This window comes from Coturnix japonica, chromosome 19 (genome assembly GCF_001577835.2).
Source record: "Coturnix japonica isolate 7356 chromosome 19, Coturnix japonica 2.1, whole genome shotgun sequence".
In the NCBI taxonomy this organism is placed as follows: Eukaryota; Metazoa; Chordata; class Aves; order Galliformes; family Phasianidae; genus Coturnix; species Coturnix japonica.
Genome location: NC_029534.1, coordinates 4,641,852 through 4,663,151, shown reverse-complemented (window position 1 = coordinate 4,663,151; position 21,300 = coordinate 4,641,852). Strand labels below are relative to the sequence as shown.

At 54.1% G+C, this 21,300-nt stretch overlaps 2 protein-coding genes and 1 long non-coding RNA gene across 12 annotated transcripts; all 3 read left to right on the top strand.

Annotated features, from left to right (window-relative positions):
- Positions 1 to 50: 50 nt before the first annotated feature.
- FLOT2 (flotillin 2) lies at positions 51 to 12,987 on the top strand. Of its 9 annotated transcripts, XM_015880738.2 has the most exons (13): positions 1,759 to 1,969; positions 2,080 to 2,226; positions 2,351 to 2,682; positions 3,295 to 3,376; positions 6,692 to 6,782; positions 9,009 to 9,132; positions 9,556 to 9,674; positions 10,073 to 10,186; positions 10,271 to 10,390; positions 10,792 to 11,006; positions 11,117 to 11,300; positions 11,437 to 11,586; positions 11,691 to 12,987. In XM_015880738.2, exons 3-13 carry the CDS (start codon positions 2,613 to 2,615, stop codon positions 11,727 to 11,729), a joined length of 1,308 nt encoding a protein of 435 aa, XP_015736224.1. In that variant the 5' UTR covers positions 1,759 to 1,969; positions 2,080 to 2,226; positions 2,351 to 2,612; the 3' UTR covers positions 11,730 to 12,987. The 9 variants fall into 9 exon arrangements, with proteins under 9 accessions (XP_015736223.1, XP_015736222.1, XP_032304249.1 ...); XM_032448358.1 differs by lacking the exon at positions 6,692 to 6,782 and adding an exon at positions 5,068 to 5,158 and having other exon boundaries at positions 1,757 to 2,226; XM_032448357.1 differs by having other exon boundaries at positions 1,759 to 2,226.
- Positions 12,988 to 14,631: 1,644 nt separating this feature from the next.
- Positions 14,632 to 15,180, top strand: LOC107322422. The gene is made up of 2 exons (XR_001558937.2): positions 14,632 to 14,739; positions 14,829 to 15,180. It is a non-coding gene; the product is annotated as an uncharacterized LOC107322422 (long non-coding RNA).
- A 724-nt stretch (positions 15,181 to 15,904) lies between these two features.
- On the top strand, positions 15,905 to 21,235 carry ERAL1 (Era like 12S mitochondrial rRNA chaperone 1). Of its 2 annotated transcripts, XM_015881024.2 has the most exons (11): positions 15,905 to 16,040; positions 16,168 to 16,290; positions 16,363 to 16,490; positions 16,934 to 17,011; positions 17,290 to 17,336; positions 17,695 to 17,756; positions 18,201 to 18,313; positions 18,438 to 18,827; positions 19,025 to 19,174; positions 19,457 to 19,537; positions 19,826 to 21,235. In XM_015881024.2, the coding sequence occupies exons 1-11, from the start codon at positions 15,962 to 15,964 to the stop codon at positions 19,946 to 19,948; spliced, it is 1,374 nt and encodes a 457-aa protein (XP_015736510.1). In that variant the 5' UTR covers positions 15,905 to 15,961; the 3' UTR covers positions 19,949 to 21,235. The 2 variants fall into 2 exon arrangements, with proteins under 2 accessions (XP_015736510.1, XP_015736508.1); XM_015881022.2 differs by having other exon boundaries at positions 16,168 to 16,490.
- Positions 21,236 to 21,300: the final 65 nt, after the last annotated feature.

The window sequence follows — 21,300 nt, the reverse complement described above, 5'->3', positions numbered from 1 at the left end:
GCCGGCCGGAACTCCTCCCTCACTCTCTGCCCACCTCCCCAAGATGGCGGCCGTCCCAGAGGCGGGGCCGTTAGGGGCGGGCCGGGTGCGAGCGGGAGGCGGCGGAGGGAACGTTCCGAGGGCAGCATGGGCAACTGCCACACGGTGGGGCCCAACGAGGCGCTGGTGGTGTCAGGTACAGGCACAGCAATGGGGGGCTGCGGCTGGAAGGGGACACAGGGGGGATCCCTGTGCTATGGGGGTGGGGATGCGCCAGGCCTGGGTAGGGAGGCTGAGGGGGATCATGGCGTTAATGGGGGCTTGTGGTGATGGGGGAGGGGGGTACTGGTGTGGTATTGGTGTGGTACTGGTGTGGTATTGGTGTGATATTGGTATGGTATTGGTGTGGTATTGGTGTGGTACCGGTGTGATACTGGTGTGATATTGGTGTGGTACTGGTGTGGTATTGGTGTGGTATTGGTGTGGTATTGGTGTGGTATTGGTGCCGTACTGGTGCAGTACTGGTGTGGTACTGGTGTGGCTCTGGTGATGCACTGCTGTCCTGCTGCTGTCCCCTATGAGCATCACACAGGGGTGCAGCCCTGCATTCCGGGAACTGAGTCTGTCTATGTGCAGAACAGAGCTGACAGCATCCCGTGCTTAATGGAGTGATGTTAGGTCAGATCTGGGAAAGGGAGGAGCGATCTGCAGGTCATGGCAGCAGCCTCCTCTTGGCTTGCTGTCATCCAGCTGTCGTGTTTCCTGAGCTCTTTCTTTATGCTGTATTTCCCAGGGTACGTGTGTGCATGCAGAGATCCACGGCCTTATTTGGGAAGTGGCCTCCAGGGCGCTGTGCTGCGTCCTTCCCTATTGAGCAACACTTGTTTCCTTCTAAGAAACTGCCCTGTGACAGGCAGTGCATGCAGAGCAATGCCCCGGGGAGCCGTGCAAGGTGATGATGGGCTCTGCAATTGGAGTGTAATATTGCAGGAGCTGCGAGCTTCCCGCTGGGGCTCATTGCAGGCCCTGGGGAGGCTTTGGCTCCTCGCAGGCTGCTCCAGGGCACGGCTCTGCCTTCAGAGAAGCAATACCTGCTCACCCTGACTTCCCACAGGATCCTCTCCAAGTGCGTAATGGATTTCAGTTTGCAGCCTGGCCGGACGCAGCCGTTTGTGGCTCGGGATCAACCTGTTAATACTGAAATCTGACACTAATATTTGTGCAGAGCCTCATCCTTAAGGAGATGATGTGCTGTTTAATGGCTGAGTTTATCTTACAGCTCCTGTGAGCCAACAGTGCTGGGTGGCAGCTGGGACCAGAGCACGGTGCTGGTGGGGCAGCTGGGTGCTGCTGCAGCTGGAGGTCAGGGTGAAAGCAGAAGCAATAGGGCCCAGCTCAGCTCCCCATTGCAGCCCCTCTTTGATCTCTTTCAGAGTGAGAGAAGAGCTGGCAGCTGATTCTAGTTTGGTGTCAACATTTCCTGTCGGGCCCCAGCAGTTTGGGATGGTTAACCCTAACCAACCTGGTCTGAGCTCTCACATCTTCTTGCTGCATCCCTCTCATTCCTGCAAGAGGAACTGTCCGTACCATGAAACAGAACAGTCACCTGTTTTGAAAGCCAGAAAGAGTCTCCTGGGGGCTCTGCAAGAGCCCTGCAGTCCTCAGATACTGTACAGTTGATACGATGCAGGCTGGAAAACCAGTAAACCAGTGCCAAGGAACTTGACAGTGGTTCACTGTTCAGCTGAAGGGATTTATCAAGTAAGTGCCTTGTTTTGGCTTGAGAGGTAGAATCCAGAACGTGCTTATTGAATTTGCAGACGACACTGAGCTGGGAATGGATTTGAGAGCTTTGAGGGCAGGATTAGGATCAAAGGGAACTGACAGCTCAGCCAAATGGCCTGAAAGAAGCACGATGCAGTTCAGAGGAGAGGAACCAACTGCATGAGAATGGAGCAGGAGGAGGCCCAGGCCATCTCATACAGGAAAGGTGCGGTTTGTAAACTGTAATGGTGATACTCAGGGTTTGCAATGGTTGGCTCTGATTTGGATGGCCTCCAGAAGGAGCTCACCAGCACAACCTGTTGCTGTGCCCATCAGAGGATTACACGGACCCATCTCAGCATCCTGCATCTGATCAGTTCATTTCATTAACCTTGTACGATGCATGAGGACAGAGCCTGATTGACATTCACAGTGACACCTAAGGACCAGACGCTGATGTTAGTCTAGACCCTGCTTTATTACGTGAGTTTCTTTGCATATACCTCTGCCTTTTCCTCCCTGTGTTCAGCAGTGTTCCCAGCAATCACCCTGCCTGTTTCCCAGCAACAGTTCCCCGCACCTACCAAAGATCTCCGTTTATCTGCAGACCCTCAAACGCTTCATCTCATGTCATCCCAACCAGACGTGGTGCTTTCTCTTGGCTCTGGGAAGCCGTGCTTGAACACGGGACCCCATCAGCTGGGAAGAGGCCAAAGTGGCTGGCAGCTGCCTGGCCGTGAATCCCCCATTTGTAGCAGGCCTGGCTGTGCTTTGCTGCACCCGGAAAGCGTGGGGGTGTTTGTGGAAGGGACGGCCAAATAACTGTGAGACCCAACCCTGGGGAACAGCGGGTGTATTATAGCAGAAAAATGCACCTCCTCTGCCAAGTCCCATTGTGCAAGAAGGGGTTATTCTTCAGCCCTGCAAGGATTTCACTTTGTGAGTTCCTTTTTTCAGCTCGATCTCTGAGATTTGGCACAGAGGCTGCAAGAAGTACAATGGAAAATTAGCCATCGTGCATTACTGGGACAGAGCTCTGCTGCACTCCGACGTCCAGCCTGCAGGAAAGCAACCAGCTGCCATCCCACCCCTGTTTAATGGCTTCGGCTTCCTTGTTTTTCTTATGCTTTGAACACTTCTGGATGTACAACATAGCTTAGCAAACAGAGCTGCATGGCAGTGTTAGGTGGCTCTGGGTGTGATGCTGAGCAAGGCATTGCCTGCAGAGGAGAATAGGAATCTGAGAGCAGAAGCACCTTCCCAAACTGTGACAACAGTGCTATTAGGGCACAGTGTTCTCAGAACACGATTCTGAAGCAATTCCCAGAGGTTCAATGGGGATGTTACAACCACATGGATGCTGTGAAATGAGCATCATTCCACGCTGCTGGGAGCAGCTCCCTTCCCGTCCTTGGGGAATGGGGTTCTCCAACAAACGTTGCAGTGCTGTGACATTGCTCTGCTTGCAGCTCGCTCTGTTTGGGTGCAGGGTTTATCTGACACGTGGGTGTAATGTTCTCCTCCATCTGTGTTCTTCCCTCTGTGCTGCAGGTGGCTGCTGTGGCTCCGACGTGAAGCAGTATGTGTACGGTGGCTGGGCCTGGGCCTGGTGGTGCATCACAGACACCCAAAGGTAAGGAGACCCAGAGGCAACCCCCACATTGCTTGTGGGTCTGGTGGATGTGCCAGGCAGAGCCTTCCCTGCAGGGCTGTCGGTGTTTGTAGGAACACAGGGCTGGCCGGCACCATCAGCCCTGCACTCTGCCTTTGGCTGCAGCCCCTGCCTGCTGCCCAGCTCTGTCTTTCTAAAGACGTGCTCGCTGCTGTCACCATCAGAGCAGACTGTGTTCCTGTTTGAAAGCACAGGATTTCCTTTCTTTCCCTTTCCTCGGTCACGGACTTTGCTGGTTTCTGAACTAACGTGCTGTGGTACTGCTGCTGTGGCTCTTTAGGTTGCTAATTGTGCCTCTGTCCTAACACCTCCCTCACGCTCAGACACAGGTTTCTGCCTATGTAAAAAATAACAAGAAAAGGATAAAGACGTGACTTTTGGGTCTTCTTTGTACTACATAAAAGCCAGAGTTCGCAGCTAACCTTCCCTCCTCCATGTCCACGTGTTGCCACCAGCAGATGCACCCTGCAGATGCTGCACGGCTGTCAGTGCTGCTCACCTGGCTCAGCTCACTGCTGGCAATGGGCTCACAGCTCTCATCTCCTTTCCTGGGACGTGGCATGGCTGCAGGGGCTGACAACAGCACTGCAAGAAGAGTCTCAGCTGACACCTCTGCTTTGGCCCAGGCTCTCTGGCAGTGCTGCTATTAACTAGTGAAGTTGAGCAAAGGGTGAGTCCATGTTAGAGAACAGCTTGCAGGGAACGAGCTGTCATGTGCTGGAGGTCTGCACGCTGCCCAGCAAATGGGGCTTGGATGGGATTGCCAGCACCCAAGCAAATATTGTACTTTAAAATCTATACCCTCAGGTCACGCCATGGGGCTAAATTCCCTTTTTGTGACTGGAGTCTTTCCCAGATACCATAAGCTGGGCCACAATTGGAACCTGCTGCATGCACACGAGCAGGGCAGATTTCTTCCTTTGAAATTAGGACATCTTTTCTGGAGCTATGGATGAGACAGCAGCAATTGTGTTGCTGCCAGCTGCACCTCACCAGGTAGCACCAACCTGGGGACAGAAGGAATGCTTGGAGCTGGCAGGGCAATGGGATCTTCTGCTGCTGCAACCTTGAGGGCTGAGGAACAAAAAACAACATGAAAAATCTCATCTCTGTGTTGAGGTCAGGAATCAAAGCAGCCAGAGGGGCAGTGCCTCCCAGGGAACCAAATGGTGTTATTCAGCCTCTCAGGACAGCGCTTGGAAGCACCTTCTCTCCTCAGTGCTTTAGCAGGGGCGTGTAGCCAGATCCCTGATGCTTTTATTTTGCTGGCCCATCTTTAATGTTGGCTTAGATGCAGCTGAGCTATTACAACAAATAACTTTCTGTGTTAAAAGTGCTGCAGCAGCAAATTCCAGCTGACTTCAGGACATCAGTGCAGGTGGGTCACAGGTGGCAGCACCTGATGGGGGTCAGGGTGAGAACCCGTCCTCTTTATCCTCACTAAAAAGCAGAGCCAGATGCTGAGAGCTCCATGCAGTGTGGAGGAAGCCATGCCCAGCACTACAGAGTGCAGGGAGCAGCAGTGGGAGTAATGCAGACTGAGAAGGGAAAAACTGAAACCTGAAAGCCCCGTCTGTCCTTTGTAACAAGTAACTTACTCTCTGGTAACTGCTCTGTGTATTTGCTGTCCTACCCTTATTCCTGCTGCTCAGACTGTCTTTGGAGGTTATGACCATCCTCTGTCGCTGTGAGAATATTGAGACGTCGGAGGGGGTCCCACTGTACGTAACTGGGGTTGCACAGGTAATAATCCACCAGCTTCCTAACGTCATGTCTAACTATTTCTGCCTCTGTTTTGAGCAGCAGCAGCAGCAGCAGCAACAGGACGACATAGAAACTAACGTTTCTCTAATGGGACAGTGAACACCTCAGTACCTTCCTCTCCTACCCCTCCTCTGGCGTTTGCTCTGGGCTGCACTCTGCAGTGTGTAGGTAATGCAGACAGATGCATCCTTGGCACATTCCAAATTCAGCATTGCTGTGCTGGCTCCTGATAACGCTGCAGTCATTTGCTGCAGCTATAACCCTTCCCTTGGCAGCACCGTTTGCATTGAGTGCAGAAGTGCATCTGGCCGCAGACAGGCAAGGCTGGGTTTTGCACAGCCTTTGGGGAAGGCGTGGAGCTGAGCTTTGGGTTGTTTCAAAAGGAAGCCTGCACCCACGTGGGGAAATGGCAGCTCTCTGGTTTTGAATACCGATTTCCACTAAGCCCTTCCTCCTCCACACACAGGCAGTGCCCGTTTTGGATGTTGTCTCATTTAAAAGCACAGCACGGAGACCTTGGGTGAGTTGCAGCACTGAGGAGTGTTTGCTCTGTGCTGTGAGCACTTACAGACCACCGTCAGAGCAGTTCACTTCCTTGGGACTCACCAGCTGGGAAGCAGCACCACATTTCAGTTAAATTAAAGGTATGCATTAGGCCTTCAGAAGTCCTACAGCAGCTGATTCAAGCTGCATATGGCACAAAATGCCTGTGTGCATCCTGGACCTGGAGTTATCAGCTCCCAGCTTGCATGCCAGTTCAATTAGGACAGCAGCCAGGGCAGGCTCAAGCTTGCAGGGATTTATTTGAGCAGCCCACCAATCCCATACATGCTCATAGCGTGCACATTGCAGCCCTGTGCCACCCACTCATGCTTTGGATGCTTGAGCTAATGCTGACCAACATGAGCACGCTGCCCTGTTGCTCTGTGTCCCAGCACGTTCCCAGCTGGGTGCAGCTGCTCCTATCTATGGGCTGTGCTGCCTGGAGGCACAGCTCGTGTGTCACCATCTTGTGACCTGCAGATCTGTCCACAGCACCTTCAGCCCTTGCCAAATACAAGGTAATGCTTTTGGCTATCTGACCCCAAAGGAGCTGGAGACACACAACCCAAAGGAAATAACGAAAGTAGGGAGAGTGAGGGAAATGAGAGAGTAGGGCTGCATTAATGCTAACCCAGCCAGGGAGAAGGCATGGCTGCTTCTTGCAGCACCAGCATCACGGAGGTGACATGGGGTGGGTGCATTTGGGCTCCGTGCTGTGCTTTTAAACCACTGACAGCAGCCAGAGCTGGGGACCCAAAGCTCCTGGCTGCCTCCCCAGCCCTGCTGATACGTGTGTTTGGAAACCTCTTTCTTTCTGTCCAAGGTGTCTTGTCTGTCTCCAGTCACGTACAGCTCTGTGCCTGTCCTGCATTACCCATAGGAGCGCAGCCGGTAGCTGGGGCAGGAGGTGCAGGGAAGGCAGAGTTTGTGTTACGTGGAAACGTGCAAATATTTTACGTTTTTTGGCAGGATTTCCCTAGAGATAATGACGTTACAGCCCAGGTGTGAGGACGTAGAGACGGCGGAGGGGGTAGCTTTAACTGTCACAGGTGTGGCACAGGTACAGTAACTCCAAACCATCATTTGAGGAATGCATGTCTCTAACTGGCTTTCCCCCTTTACAAGGTTGCTGTTGGCCTGGAACAGGAGCCAACTGCTCTGAGACAAATCCTGCTGCAAAACCACACTGTCCTCTTTGGTTTGAGCACGGTACAGCATGTCCATGTTATAACAGGGGTTGTGACCTCTCCTCTCAATCATTCCTCCTCTTCCAGCATCTCGTTATTGATGAGGTGTGTTGGGTGACTTCATCTGTCTGTGATGTACCGTGGTGCCCTTGGAGCTGTGTGACACTGCAGGGCTGAGCCATTCAATGCTGAGATGGTGCCGAGCGTTGGGTTGCTTTGGATTTAATAGCGGTAGTGTGTGGGTCTTGTTGTTCTTCACGGTGAGTTAAAGCTTAAAGGAAGAACTCGGATCTCTCAGGGCAATAAAATCTGTATGAAATTCCTGGCTCCAATTGAGTTTTGGTTTTCTCAAGCCTTTTTCAGACACAGCCAAAATCTCTCGTGCACCAGGGGGAGCACTGCAGCCCCTGAACAGCTGTGCATTGGAGGGATTCCACCCAGTGCTCTTTGCTTGGCCCTGGATGGACACAGTGGTGTAACTGAGGGTGTGCTCAGCCAGGAGCAGTGCCTGCATCACTGCACACAGCAGAAGGGCTGAGCACACCTGTGGCTTCAGCTCTGTCTTTGCATGGTTGGAACAATGCATGCACCCCTGCCTCCCTCATACACCTCCATAAACCTCTCAGCTGTTCCATCTTCTGTTTGGCAACACTCCTGTGAAACCCTTTTTAGCTTCATTTTGGGGCATCCTCCCACTGCCCACAGCAGGACTGTGCGTGCAGGCAGAAAGCTGCACCACCAGGTGCCTTGCTTTAGAACTGCAGCTCCAAATCCACCTCATTCAGGGTAATTTCTATCCCCACTGTTGGTTTTTTTTGTTAGTTCATTGTGTTTTCTTTCTTTTCCCTGCTGCCAGTTCATTCATTTTAAAGATCCCATAAAGTTTTGGTTGGGGAGATGTGGGGAATGCAGAGCCAGTGCTGTGTCAGTGCTCTGAGCCTCGAGTTTGATGTGTTCTCTCTGCCCAGCCCTTGCAGAGGGTGTGTGGTGTCCACCCTGTTTTATGTAGGCTCTCTGGTTTGAGCAGTGTCTAAAGGTGCTCCAGCTGTTGTAGTGCCATGTCTGAAGGTCTGGAAAGAAGCTGGACACAAATTGCTCAACCCTGTTTTGCTTTGCACAGCCTTTGCTTGGCGTCGAGCTGTGAGCTCCCTTGGTTGGGCTGATGGAGCTCTGGGTTTATTTGCAGAGCTGTGCCTTGCTCCTGTTGTCCTGCAGGGCCCTCCTGTCTGAGCAGCAGCCCACGTTTGCTTAGAGGTGAGCCTTGTGTGTGGCTGGAGCAGCTCTCTGAGCCCCTGTTTGCTTGGGGAGTGCAGACTGGAGGAGGGATGCAGCCCTGGGAGGAGCATGGAGGTCTCGCAGGGATCTGTCACACTCATCTGAGCTATTGGCATTTCTTCCTGTGGTCGGGGGTAGCATTGTGGTGTTGAACTTGGCACCTCACAGATCTAGAAATAGTTGTGTTGCTTTTCCTGGCACTTAAACCCTGAATATGGGTCTGGCAGGTTGAGGTCTGCAGGCTGTGAACCTACCGAGAGCACACAGTGGGGGCCCCAGAGGGTCTTATTTGGGGGTCTTTGAGCCAGGATGATGCTGGGTTCTCAGGCAGCGGCAGCCAGGGCTGGTGGGATGGGACACAGAGGGCTGCCCCCACCACTGGCACTGGCCAGCCTCACTGTCTCCATCAGAGGGTGCTGTGGGTCTCTCAGCACCCAGCCGTGCTGACTGTGTGCTGCTATTGGTCCTGCTGCCAGACACATGGACGTCCTTATGTCCTGTGCCAACTGAGCTGCCACTTTGGGGCTGCGCTCACGGACTGGGGCTGTGCGCTGCATCTCCACTGCCTGACATACCCAGTTTTAACCCAGCAGGACCAGCCCTGGCAATTGGCAGCAGATGGTGAGGAGCAGAATGCCCAGGTGCTGGCACATGGGGCACACACAGCCCCCAGAATGTGCAGGCCAAACACAGCGTGTTCCCATCGGTAGCACGGGGATCTGGCAGCCCGGTGGTGATGCTGCTGCTGCTGCTGCTGCTCTTGGGTGTCTGTCCCACCTTAGACAGGCACATTCAGCCCCTTTGGTTTTGTCTCCTGTCTCCAGGTGAAGATAATGACCGAGAAGGAGCTCCTGGCTGTGGCCTGTGAGCAGTTCTTGGGGAAGAACGTGCAGGATGTGAAGAACGTGGTCCTTCAAACACTGGAGGGGCATCTGCGCTCCATCCTAGGTGCGGATGGGGCTCACAGTCTTGCAGGCATCTCGAGCAGCTTTTCCCCCCTTTGCTGGCTGATCTCACCGTGGCAGGCCACAATGGGGTGCTTCCTCTGCTGACTGCAGATGTGGCAGCTTAGATTGCTCCTCCCCTCCAGCAGCTCGTGCTGTGCTGCTGGGTCTTGTGATAAATGAGTTTTCGGTGCCTGCAGTAAGAGATGTCTGAGTCCCCACGGGTTGCAGGTATCCCCGTGTGTGGCTGCGTTTCTGAGATGCTGATGTGCAGAACAAGGGCTGGGCACTGAGCTGTACCCTTATGCCCAGAGCTGACCTCGCTGTTTGTATGATTTGATACAATTAGGATGTTGCTGAGCTTTGGCCCATGCTGTTATACGCCCCCTGTTCCAAATAAAGTGCTTTGGCTGCCTTCCCTCTGCAGGAACCTTGACAGTGGAGCAGATCTACCAGGACAGGGACCAGTTTGCTAAGCTGGTGCGAGAGGTGGCAGCTCCAGACGTGGGTCGCATGGGTATCGAGATCCTGAGCTTTACCATCAAGGTACTCCCAGCCGTCATAGTGCATGACACTATGGGACAGCCAGCCGTGCTGAGGAGCAGTGACAGAGCTTGGCCTCTCCTGCTGAGGCTGATGGAAAAGCAATGGCTGACAGCCTGCCCCAGCCCTCCAGGGGTTTCCATGACAGCCGCTGCAACGTGCCCTGCATCCAGGCAGCACTGTGCAAACAGGAGAGCTCGCTGCTGGCTGAGCCCCCAGGGCTGGAGGGAGGATGCTGGGAGAGCCCCCCTCTCCCTGCTGTGCCTGGTTCTGCTTGGCAGCAGGCTGACGTGGCTCTTCCTGACCCTGGCCTAACAAATGATTGCTCTGAGCTCCAGTGGGAAGGCGGCAAGATGGAGTCTCTCATTAGAAGCAGCTGTAACTTATCTTCCCCTCTCCAGGATGTCTACGATAAAGTGGATTACCTGAGCTCCCTGGGAAAGACTCAGACTGCGGCTGTCCGAAGGGATGCAGACATTGGTGTGGCAGAAGCCGAGCGAGATGCTGGCATTCGGGTGAGTGCAGGGCTGTGCTGAGCTTCCCAGAGCAGCGTTTTGCTGCACACCCTCGAGCTCTGCTCTCCGTTTTTCTCTCTGCAGGAGGCAGAGTGCAAGAAGGAAATGTTGGACGTCAAGTTCATGGCAGATACTAAAATAGCAGATTCCAAACGTGCTTTTGAACTGCAGAAAGCTGCCTTCACTGAGGAGGTCAACATTAAGGTGAGGGATACCTGGCAGCCTGTTCTCTGGTTTGCAGCAGTATTGGTTGCTCTGAAGCTTTCCAGCTTCCTCCCTTTGTACGTTTAGAGAGCTGGGACTGGAGAACCCAGGTTTGTGTGGTCACAGAGCATGCTCCTTGCAGCAGATTCCTCTGCTACCCAGCTGCCATCACTTATGTGAGACTAGGATGAAATGGAAGGATGGGGGGAGTTGAACCCAGAGCTGGTTTTGCTCAAATACTGCGAGAAGAGCATGAAGAAAAGGGCTGCAAGTGCAGCACTGAGGAGTGGGATGTCACCCCTGGGTGGAGATTTGACCCACATCTGGTTTCAGATCCTGCCTTATGTGTGCACCCAGGAGATGGTGGCCAAGCCTCCTGTTCTCCTCTCTCCCACATGCAGACAGCTGAAGCCCAGCTGGCCTACGAGCTCCAGAGCGCCCGGGAGCAACAGAAGATCCGCCAGGAGGAGATAGAAATCGAGGTGGTGCAACGCAAGAAGCAGATCGATGTGGAAGAGAAGGAGATCATCCGCAAGGAGAAGGAGCTGATAGCCACTGTGAAGCGGCCGGCTGAGGCTGAAGCTTATCGCATCCAGCAGATAGCTGAGGGGGAGAAGTGAGTGAGCCCGGAGCTGGTCGGGGGGCACAGGGACCTGTGCTGGGCTGGGAGCTTGCAGGCTGATGGTGGAGGTGATGGCTGCTCTAGGGCTGGCTTTGCCTTTCCAGGGTAAGGCAAGTCCTCCTGGCTCAGGCGGAGGCAGAGAAGATCCGCAAGATCGGAGAAGCAGAAGCTTTTGTGATTGAGGCCATCGGGATGGCAGAGGCTGAGGGGTTGAAGCTGAAGGCCAAAGCACTGCAGAACTACGGGGAAGCCGCCAAGCTGGCCCTGGTGCTGGATGCATTGCCCGAGGTGAGGGAGCAGCTTGACCCTGCTCTGGGATAGAGGTGGGGGATTCCCAGGCTCGGCCACGTCTCCAACCCAGCCTAATGTCTGACCAGCAGCTCCATGTCTGTGCTCACCCCACTCTCCTTCCCTGCCTCCTTAGATCGCTGCCAAAGTGGCTGCTCCGCTCTCCAAAGTGGATGAGATCGTTGTTCTCAGCGGGGAGAGCAGCAATGTGACGTCCGAGGTGAACCGCCTGCTGGCCGAGATCCCCGCCTCCGTGCGTGCCATCACTGGGGTGGACCTCACCAAGGTGAGCTGGGCACCAGCAGCAGCCAATGCCCCTTGGGGCCCTGAACTGTTTGGATTTGAGGCGGCCTATTCCCTCCCTGACAGTTCCCTCTTTCCTTCCTACAGATTCCCCTGATCCAAAAAGCCACTGGAGCCCAGGCATGAGACCCAAAGCGTGAAGATCACTCCCTGTTATGCACTCTGACATCAACTGCCTTCAACACTCGGGAATTCCTTTTGTATCAGAGACGATTGGAGTTTCATTTTTATGCTCTTGGTGCCTTATTTTGTAGGGCCAGGAAGATGCATGTTCAATCAGCCGCTCTTTTTGTTACAAAGGGTGGGAGGAGATTTATTTTCTAACTAACTGTATGTTGTATCCAGCCGCTGTTTGGCTCTGATCCTTGGTTAGGACTGGCAGCTTGTCTGGTGTTGCAGTTCTGTGTCCTCAGAGCTCTCAGCAGGGGCACCAGGACGTGCTCTGTGCTCTCTGCCCTCCCACTGTGACCCTATGGGGTGCTGCCCAGACCCCCACTGCTGCCCACAAGCTGGGTTTGTGGTTGGCTTTCCACGTTTGTTTGTCTCTCCTGCATCCTGGGCACAGTGTCCCGGAGGTGCCAGTCCCACCCTGCTGGGGTGATGCTGGATCTCGGTGCCCGCTCCCGTCCTGCCTTCCCTCAGGGAATTTCCTGCTGCCCTCCTGGCTCCCTGACCTCATGGAGCGCTGCAGGGTGGCCATACTGCCAATGAATAGCATGGTGCCAAAGCTGCTCCATCAGACCAGAGGGAGGCCAACCACCCCAAGTGCCACCATGCCTCCCACCTCTGCTAGCAAGCAAGGGCCCCGGTGGCATGGGATGGCACCAGGCACTGTGATGGGGATGTGTTCCTCCTGCAGCTTGACCTGCAGCCCCCCTGCAAGCCCCCCACCCACCCGACAGCCCATGGCTTTGCTGTGCCCAGAGGTGCTGTGAGAAGGTTGTCCCTTCTGTGCCGCCTGCAGTGCCACCAGGAGCGGGCACTGAGCTTCACCCGCTCTGTGTCTGTCCTGCTGTGTCTGTCCTGCCTGTCTTTGGTGCAGCTGTGCCTAAAAATGTCTGCATTGAGTCCCAGCTGTTGGGGGTGGGGGGGTCCCAACCTTGTGCATCCTGTGCCACATCTCAGCGTCACCCCCTTTGCACAGAGGGGTGGCTGCTGGGTGCACAGACCCAGGCCCACTTTGCCCTGGTGGTGCCACTGGTGCTGCACTGTCCCCTCCCTGTTGCTGTATGGGGGGGTCAGGCCTTATCAGCCCCCAACTTGTGGCCACCAGCCCTGATCTGGCTCTTGCTGATGGGTGTGCCGGGCAAGTCACCCTATCTGTGTGTGTGTGTGCATGCCTGCGCCGTCACTGCTGTGTGATAATAAAGCCTGTCACCTCGTGCCCTGGCTCTGATCTTGTGCCTTCTGTCCCCACTCTGCACCCCCGGAGTGTTTGCCCTCCTGGCAGCCCACTGTCCCCCCCATCACCATGTCCCCATGGTCCCTTTGCTTTGTCCCCAGGGCTGCTCCCTGTCTGCACTATGTGGGGTTCATGCCCCATCCTGTTCCACTCTGCTGGGTGACAGCAGCTCCCCGTGTCACCCAGGGACCCCACACCTGATGCTGGCAGGGACTGAAGGCTCCATCTGAGCCCAGGTTGGTGGCACTGTGCTGTCCCCACCATCTCTGGGCAGCACCCGTGGGTGTGAGAGATGGAGAAGGGCTTTCACTGGGGTCTGCAGCAGCAGGAGGAGGGATGGTGGGCTGTAAGGATGGCGCTTCCCAATGGGAGGGCTGAGGCTCTGGTGCAGAGCACCCAGAGAAGCCGATGCTCCATCCCTGGAGGTGCACAAGACCTGGTGGTGCCCATGGAAGGGGTCAGTCAGGGCAGCCCAAAGTCCCTTCCAGCCCAAGTGATGCTGTGACTCCATGTCCTGGGACTCCTCTATCCCCAGCCCTGTGCTGGTGGCTGTGCTGGCTCCTGTCCTCTCCATGTGAGTGAGGATATCCAGCAACCAGGGGGCTCTGCAGGCACAGTCCCCTTGTGCCCCTGAGCCCCTCTGTGTCTCCCCAAGGGCTGGTCAGGACAGAAGGGCCCCCCGTCCTGCACGCCCCACACAGGGTGTCTCTGCAGATAGGTGGGTGGGGATGGGTTGGTGGCTCCTTATCTACAACCAGACACAGCCCTGCAGCTTTGGTGGAGGGGGGCTGCAGTACCAAAGCCCCCTCAGTTCTGCAGTGCTGTCCTGGGGTTGTAGACTTGGCAATGCACGGGTGTGAAGCAGGGATGGGGATGCTTCGTTAGAGTCCCTGCTCTGGGTGCTGGGTGCTCGTGCTGCAGTTTGGGGATGCTCACATGAAGCCCAAAGGGAGCAGGGTTCAGTTCCTTTCAGTCCCCAGCTCCTGGTGTCCTCATGTTGCTGCTGCTGGCTGCACCTCCTGCCATGCTCTGGCCATGCTGCCTGTGTCACCCAAAGGGGACAGCAGGGCTGGGAACACCTTGTACCCCAGGGAAGGGTCCATAAGAGCCACCCAGTGCTGCTTATCGGGGTCTCCAAGCACACAGCCCCGGTGGGGGCTTATCACATCCCTGCAGGTGGCTTCCAGGAATGCCACCATATTCAGTGCCCTGCCAGCACTAACAGCACAATGGCACGGCAATGGCTGCAGGATGTGACCCTGGGGGGGACAAAAAAGGGCTGGGGATGTGTATGAGCAGAGCCACACACAGGCAGGTGGCACACACAGCCAGGAACTGCGGCTGTTTGGGGGCACACATGGCACCATCAGGCACAATGAGGTGACACAGCCCTGCTGGGGACACATGGATCCATCCCTTGGGGCAGCATACAGGGACACACAGGGCACCAGTTTGCCATGGGCAGCTCCCAGTCTGGGATGAAGGACTTTGGGGGGGGGGGGTCAGCAGAGGGATGGCCCCTGGGACCCCCATGTCCCCCACAGGCTTTGTGGGATGGCACAGAGCTGCTGGAGGCTCCCTCTCCCTCCCCCCCCATCCCCGGGCACGAAGGGGTTACAGGGCAGGCCCAGCTGTGCCCTGCAGATGTGAGATATGCAGATGAGGCCGGGCAGGTTTTATAAGGTGGGAGCAGCAGCAGCATCACCCCACAGAGCAGCGGGGTCACCCCGAGAGGTGGGTGCTGCTTATGGGGCTGCAATGGGGTGGAGGTGGCACTTTGGGGATGGGGTGACACTAACGATGTTCTGCTCTCTCTCTTTTAGGTGCTGTTCATCCCTCTGCCCGCCGCCCTGGGCTGGATATCATCATATACTGTAAGTTCACTATGAGACACTACAGTATAGATGATGTACTCCCCTGGGCTGCACCCGGCCCCGTAGAGCTGCTCCGTGGGACCTCAGTGTGGGGAGTTATGGGGCGCCCTGAGGAGTGGATGCAGCTGAGAACTCATGGCTGGCAGGGAAACCGTTACCATTACTGAGTTTAGTAATGGTAACGGTTCTGCTGACGGCCAGGCGTGCTGCGAGGCATGGAGTGCTGTGGGTCAATGTGGGTCAATGTGGGTCAGTATGGGTCGGTGCTGTGGGTTCAATAAAGTCAGAGATGGCACAGAGATGGCGGCTCCTTCCCTTGTGTACGGGGGGTTGGGGTGGTGGTGGGGTATGGAGTGGGGCTGCTGATGCTGTGAGGGGTATGGGGCACTAAGGGGCTCTGAGGGGCACTGGGGGGCATTGCATGGGGATCAATGGGGCACTGAGATGGGCTGGGGGGCATTGAGGGACAGCAGAATGAGGGGCAGAGGACATGGAGCACGGAGGGAGCAGTGGGGTGGGATATAGGGGACAAAGGAGCACTCAGTACTGTGTAACCTGGGGGTAATGGGGGCTCTGTGCACAGCGGGGGCAATGGGGGCAGTGGGAGCACTGAGGGCACTGGGCACAATGAGGTGTACAGGGAGCATGGAAAGAACCTGAAGCACTGGGTGTATTGGTATCACTGGGTATATTGGTATCACTGGGTATATTGGTATTACTGGGTATATTGGTATCACTGGGTATACTGGGAGCACTGGGTATACTGGGAGCACTGGGTATATTGGTATTACTGGGTATATTGGTATCACTGGGTATATTGGTATTACTGGGTATATTGGTATCACTGGGTATATTGATATCACTGGGTATACTGGTATCACTGTGAGCACTGTGAGCACTGGTCACACCAGTCTGCACCGCTGCCTGCACTGACGCGGTATAACCAGCAGGGGGCGCTACATCCCTGGCTGAGGCAGGCGGCGCTCTAACCCCCTCTCCCTCCTCTCTATGCTCCCCCCTACTTCTCCTCCAGTCGGAGCGGTCTTCATTCTCGCTCCCAGCCTGCCCCGCGGCGGGCCAACATGGCGGCGCCCATGGCTGCGTTGGCGGCGCGGGGCCTACCCTGTGCCGTCAGGGCCGCTCCGCCGTCACGCCGTGCAGGTGGGGGCGGCCGGAGCCGGGCCGGGTCTGTTTGCGGGGTTGGCGGAGGGTTGTGGGGGTGTGAGGGCGGGATGGTCCGGGAAGGGCCCGATTTTGGGGCGTTTATGGCAGTTTTGCACCATTTCAGTGCTCCTTATGACGGGCTGTGCTCGCTGCAGCGGTTCGGCGCTGTCCCACATCCTGGGCCTCCCCAGCCAGACGCCGAGCCCGGCTCTGGGCCGCCACCCGCCGCCCGTGGCCACCAGCAGAGGTGAGAGCAGCGAGCGGCCCCGGCAAAGCCATGGGGTGAGCAGCACAGTGAGAGCCACATTGTACCCCATAGAGAAACAGGCCCGGCTGGTGCGGGGCCGCCCTGACCAGCCCCCGGAGCCCAAAGTGCTGAGAATCGCCATCATCGGGGCACCCAACGCCGGCAAATCCACGTTGTCCAACCAGCTCTTGGGTAGAAAGGTAAAAGTGCCTCAAACGGCCACGTTTGTGGTGCTTGTTTCTCTTTATTTTATTACCTGTTGTGGCTGTGAGATGCTTTGAAGTTGAATTTTAGCCTTGAGAAAAGAAGGACTTGATCCAGGTTTATAAATACCTGAGGGGTGGGAGCCATAGTGGTGAGGCTGGTCTCTTTTCAGTAGTGCGTGGGGACAGGGCTAGGGGTAATGGGATGAAATACAGCATAGGAAGTTCCTTAATAAGAACTTCTTTACAGTGAGGGTGACGGAGCACTGGAACAGGCTGCACAGGGAGGTGGTGGAGTCTCCTTCTATGGAGATATTTAAAACCCCCTTGGACGCCTTCCTGTGTGACACAGTGTAGGGAGCTGCTTTGGCAGGGGGGTTGGACTGGATGATCTCTAGAGGTCCCTTCCAACCCCTACAATTCTGTGTAATTCCTTACAGGTGTTCCCAGTCTCAAAGAAGGTGCACACAACCCGCTGCAAAGCACACGGCGTGGTCACACATGAGGACACACAGCTGGTGAGCTGCCGACCTGCAGACAGGGTGTTGGACCCTACAACAGCAGAGTGCAGGATCCCCATCTGTGGAGCTGATCAAGGCCTTGGGCAGCCTGAGCTGCTGTGTGCAGCCAACCCAGCAGGGGTTGGAATGGGATCATCTCTGAGGTCCCTCCCAACCCAACCATTCGATGGCTTTTTCACTTGTATCCCATGGTTGCGTTTAATCACATCAGTTACAATTAATAGAAGAGCTAAAAGTGCGTGTGGACTTAAGAAATGTGTTTTTCCTCTTTCTAGATCATTCTGGACACGCCTGGTCTCACCAGTCCCATGAAAGCCAAGAGGTATCGCTGCTGCTATAGGGAGAGATGGGGTTCTATCACTTGAGGTTTGAGAGAACAGAAAGTGATTTTCACTGTGCAAGATTGTAGAAGTGGCAGGAATGTGAATTTTTAGCCTCATTTTGAGCTCTGGATTTCTTAATTGTTGCTATTCCAGTACCACACAAAGCCTTGGGGAATCCCTTGAGCCCTGTTGACTTAGATTCTGTGTGTGTGTGTGCCGTGAAGGATGGTAGAAACCTTTAAGGCAGCTCAGTGTGAATTGGGATGATGGAAAGTGCTGTTCCCTCACCTGCAGCGGGAAGGAAGGTTGTTGTGGTCCAACACATGTCTGGGGTACTCATTTCTGTTTGCCTTTCAGGCATAGACTAGAGGCAGCCATGCTGACAGACCCGTGGGACAGCATGAAACGTGCAGATCTAGGTGGGCATTCAGCTTCCTTTGCATCAAACCCTTTATCTGCCACAGAAACCTATAACCCTGCAGCTGTTGTACCTTTATACTCTACTGGGCACTAAAGACAGGTGTGGGAGTGTGAATAAGAAGCGAAGAGAGAAGGACACTGAAAAAACTGAATTACTTAACCAGGGGGAGGGGATTAGAATTGTCTGATGGCAAAGGGAGGCAGCTTGGGTGAATACTTGGCCTTTTATGTTGCATTTTTAGCATGTGTGATATTTATAAGATAGCAAGTATAAACTGGGTTTGTTGTTTTATCATTTAAAACACTGTTTTTGGGTTACAAGTGCACGCTGCCCTGCAGAAGTGAGAGGAGGAAGGAGATACAAACACAGGCTAATGAGAAGCTTAGAATGAACCTTTGGGACAATGTGGGTTCATCATTTTTCCCTCACTCTCTCCTGGCAGTTCTGGTTTTGGTGGATGTGTCAGACCACTGGACGCGAAACTCTCTGAGCCTGGAGGTGCTGAAATGTCTTGCTCAGTTTCCCCACATTCCCAGTGTTCTGGTTCTGAACAAGGTAAGTGAGGAGCTCAGTTTTCCCTCTACTGATGCTGAGGTTTTTCCAGCTCCTGCAGAGCCAGGGCCCGCTTGTTGGTCTTGTTTAGGACAAGCTCCTGACAGCTGCTTCTCTCTCACATTAGGTGGATCTGCTAAAGAAGAAGTTCATCCTGCTGGGACTCATCAATGAGTTAACAGAGGGGATTGTAAATGGAAAGAAACTGAAAGTGGGATCTGAATTGGAATGCAATTCCAGTTCTCCTGCAAAAACTGTTCTTAAAGTTGCTCCAACTTCTCCACCTGAAAATAGAGCTCAGGAGTCTCCTTGTCAGCTGGAAACAAATAAAGCCCAGGAAGGCTCTAGCTTGGATAACAGCAGCCATGTGAAGGCTTCTGAATCCAGTCTTGTTACAGAAGCACAAGGGCAAAAGCCCTACAGATATGGAGACCTGAAAAATAGGAAGGGCTGGCCACATTTCCGGGATATCTTCATGCTTGCAGCTCTCAATGGAGAGGAGGTGGATACTCTGAAGGTAACTGTGGTCTGAACTTCTGTTATGCTTTGAAATTGGTGTGTGCTTGGCCTTGTACCCCAGGGCTTCGTACTGAGCTGTTTCTCCTGTGAGGAACAGCAGAGCTGCTGCCCTTGGGGTGGGCCCATGCTGGAAGAACTGTTCTCTGTCAATGTGTGCATGTTATCTGATGGGTGTGATGTGTTTTGTGCTGACAGCAATACCTCCTGATGCAAGCCAAGCCAGGTCCGTGGGAGTTCCACAGCAGGGTCTTGACCAGCCAGTCACCTCATGAGATCTGTGATAACATCATCAGGGAGAAGATACTGGAGTACCTGCCCCTGGAAGTCCCCTATGGCGTGACTCAGGTAGGAGGCGTGTGCTAGCAGACTTGCCTTCCAGTTATCTGTATTGGGAATAACAGGCTATGGGATGAGAATCCCTCTCTGGGTCTGTGAGATCTGTGAGACTTCACAAGCCATGTGGCCAGGCTTGAGACTTGCATATCAGCTAGTGGGACGTGTTTTGTGTTTTAAGTGTGTCTAAATGTATACAGCTGTGCCAGGGTGCTGAGCTGTTGTCTCTAAAAGAGTGGCAGTTGTAGTTCTTTGATACTGTGCCAACCTGCTGAGCTTGTGCTTCTGTTGCAGGTGACAGAGCTATGGGAGGAAGGGCCAAGCGGAGAGCTCGTCATCGTGAAGAACCTTGTGGTCCCAAGGAAGTCTCATAAGGTAAGAGGAAGAGAGCTGGAGAGCAGGAAAGGAGATTCCCTGTATCCACATGTGTGTATCCTTGCTGCATTAGACACCTTCTGCCCCAGCTCTGGGCTCTGTGTTGAGAAGAGTTAGGTCTCTGTTCACTAACAGCTTGCACCTCACCATTAGTTTCCCATGGCTTGGTTTTAGGACACCTCTGGCTGCTGTATTGTGTCCTTCTATGTCTGCTCTGTTGTTTTAATGGATGAGTCCTCCCCACAGAAAGGCTGAGCGTGATGTTGTTCTGTCTGGGTTTTGATACAGCTGATGTTGATTGGAAGAAGAGGTGCAGTGATCAGCAGGATCGCTCAGGAGGCCGGGCAGGACCTGATGAACGTTTTCCTCTGTGATATCCGCCTGAAGCTCAAGGTGGAGGTGAAGAGTTGAACTCTTGGTGTAGGTTTTGACTGCCAATTGAGCTCATGGGGAGAAACTCGCCCTGTTTTCTGCTGCAGGTATCTTAACACCTTTGTTTCATTCAGAGGGTGACGGACTCAAGACAGTGGGCTGAAGTAGAATATATTATTCTCTAGGGGGGTGGCCCAGATGGTAATAAAACCTTCAGATCTACAGTGTGGATGCACATCATGGTACCCCCAGTGCAGTGCCAGCACGTTTATGGAGTTATCTTCTTTAGGGCTGTGCCCTACATCCTTGCTAGCAATTGTTCATACTTGGAAATCCAGATTGAATTAAGAGCCTGGCTCAACAAGGGAAGGGTGAATACTGTGATGCTTTGAAGCTTGAGGGAACATCTGCCTTTAGCAGACAAGGGGTTGCAGTGAAGGGATTATTAGCACCCATCTATCATCTCCTGAAGGCTGAGTGGTCCCAATAGGAGTCAGGCAGGAGGCAGAGGCTCACCCAGCCCACACAGAGGTCTCATTTTTGCTGTGTTCCTTGCCTTGTTCTCTGTTGAAGTTTATGGGTGTGAGGGGTCAGTATTACCAAAGGGGAGGCTCTGTGCCATACACATCTTGTTTTTGCTCTATGCTGGGGTCCTGCCTTTACATCCATTTGGCAATTGAGCTGATGAATGAAAGCTGAAGGGTTGGGTCTGAAGATGCCTGGGTGCAGCACGGCGTAGGTGCTTGCTTTCCATACACAGACAGATGGCAGCCCTTCTCTCGGGGACTCCAATAGTTCAATTGCAGGAACGTTACTACAAAGCCATTACTCTTTACACCAGGATGAGAAGCTGGAGAGCGGGCAGAGCTCCAGAAAAGCTCGTGCTTTGGAACAGCAGCTCAGGTGGGGATTGAGATCAGTCCATAGGGGTTGTAATGCAGCATTGCATTGCATTTACAATGGGTTCTGTGCTATTGTCAGTGTATGGGTATATGGGTTCTGTGCTATTGTCAATGTATGGGTATATGGGTTCTGTGCTATTGTCAATGTATGGGTATATGGGTTCTGTGCTGAGTGGGCCCCACTGGGCTGGAGGGATGGGGCAGCTATGGGGAACCTAAAGCTGTTCAATGAGATCTCGGTGTCTCTCTGCAAGTGGGGGCTGCAATACAACATCAGGAGCATCAGGTCACCTAAAATCCACCCAAAATAAGCCTCCAAAAATCAAGTGCTGCCTTTCCTTACCACCACCGTCCCGTGCTTCCAACTCACCCGTGTATTTTTCCTCCCCTTCCAATAAATCCAACGCTTTTTCTCATTAAATAATCGCTGTTAATAAGCTTCCATTCATTCCAGCAGTGCCCCCCCACCCCAGGCCTCCCGTGGAGGTG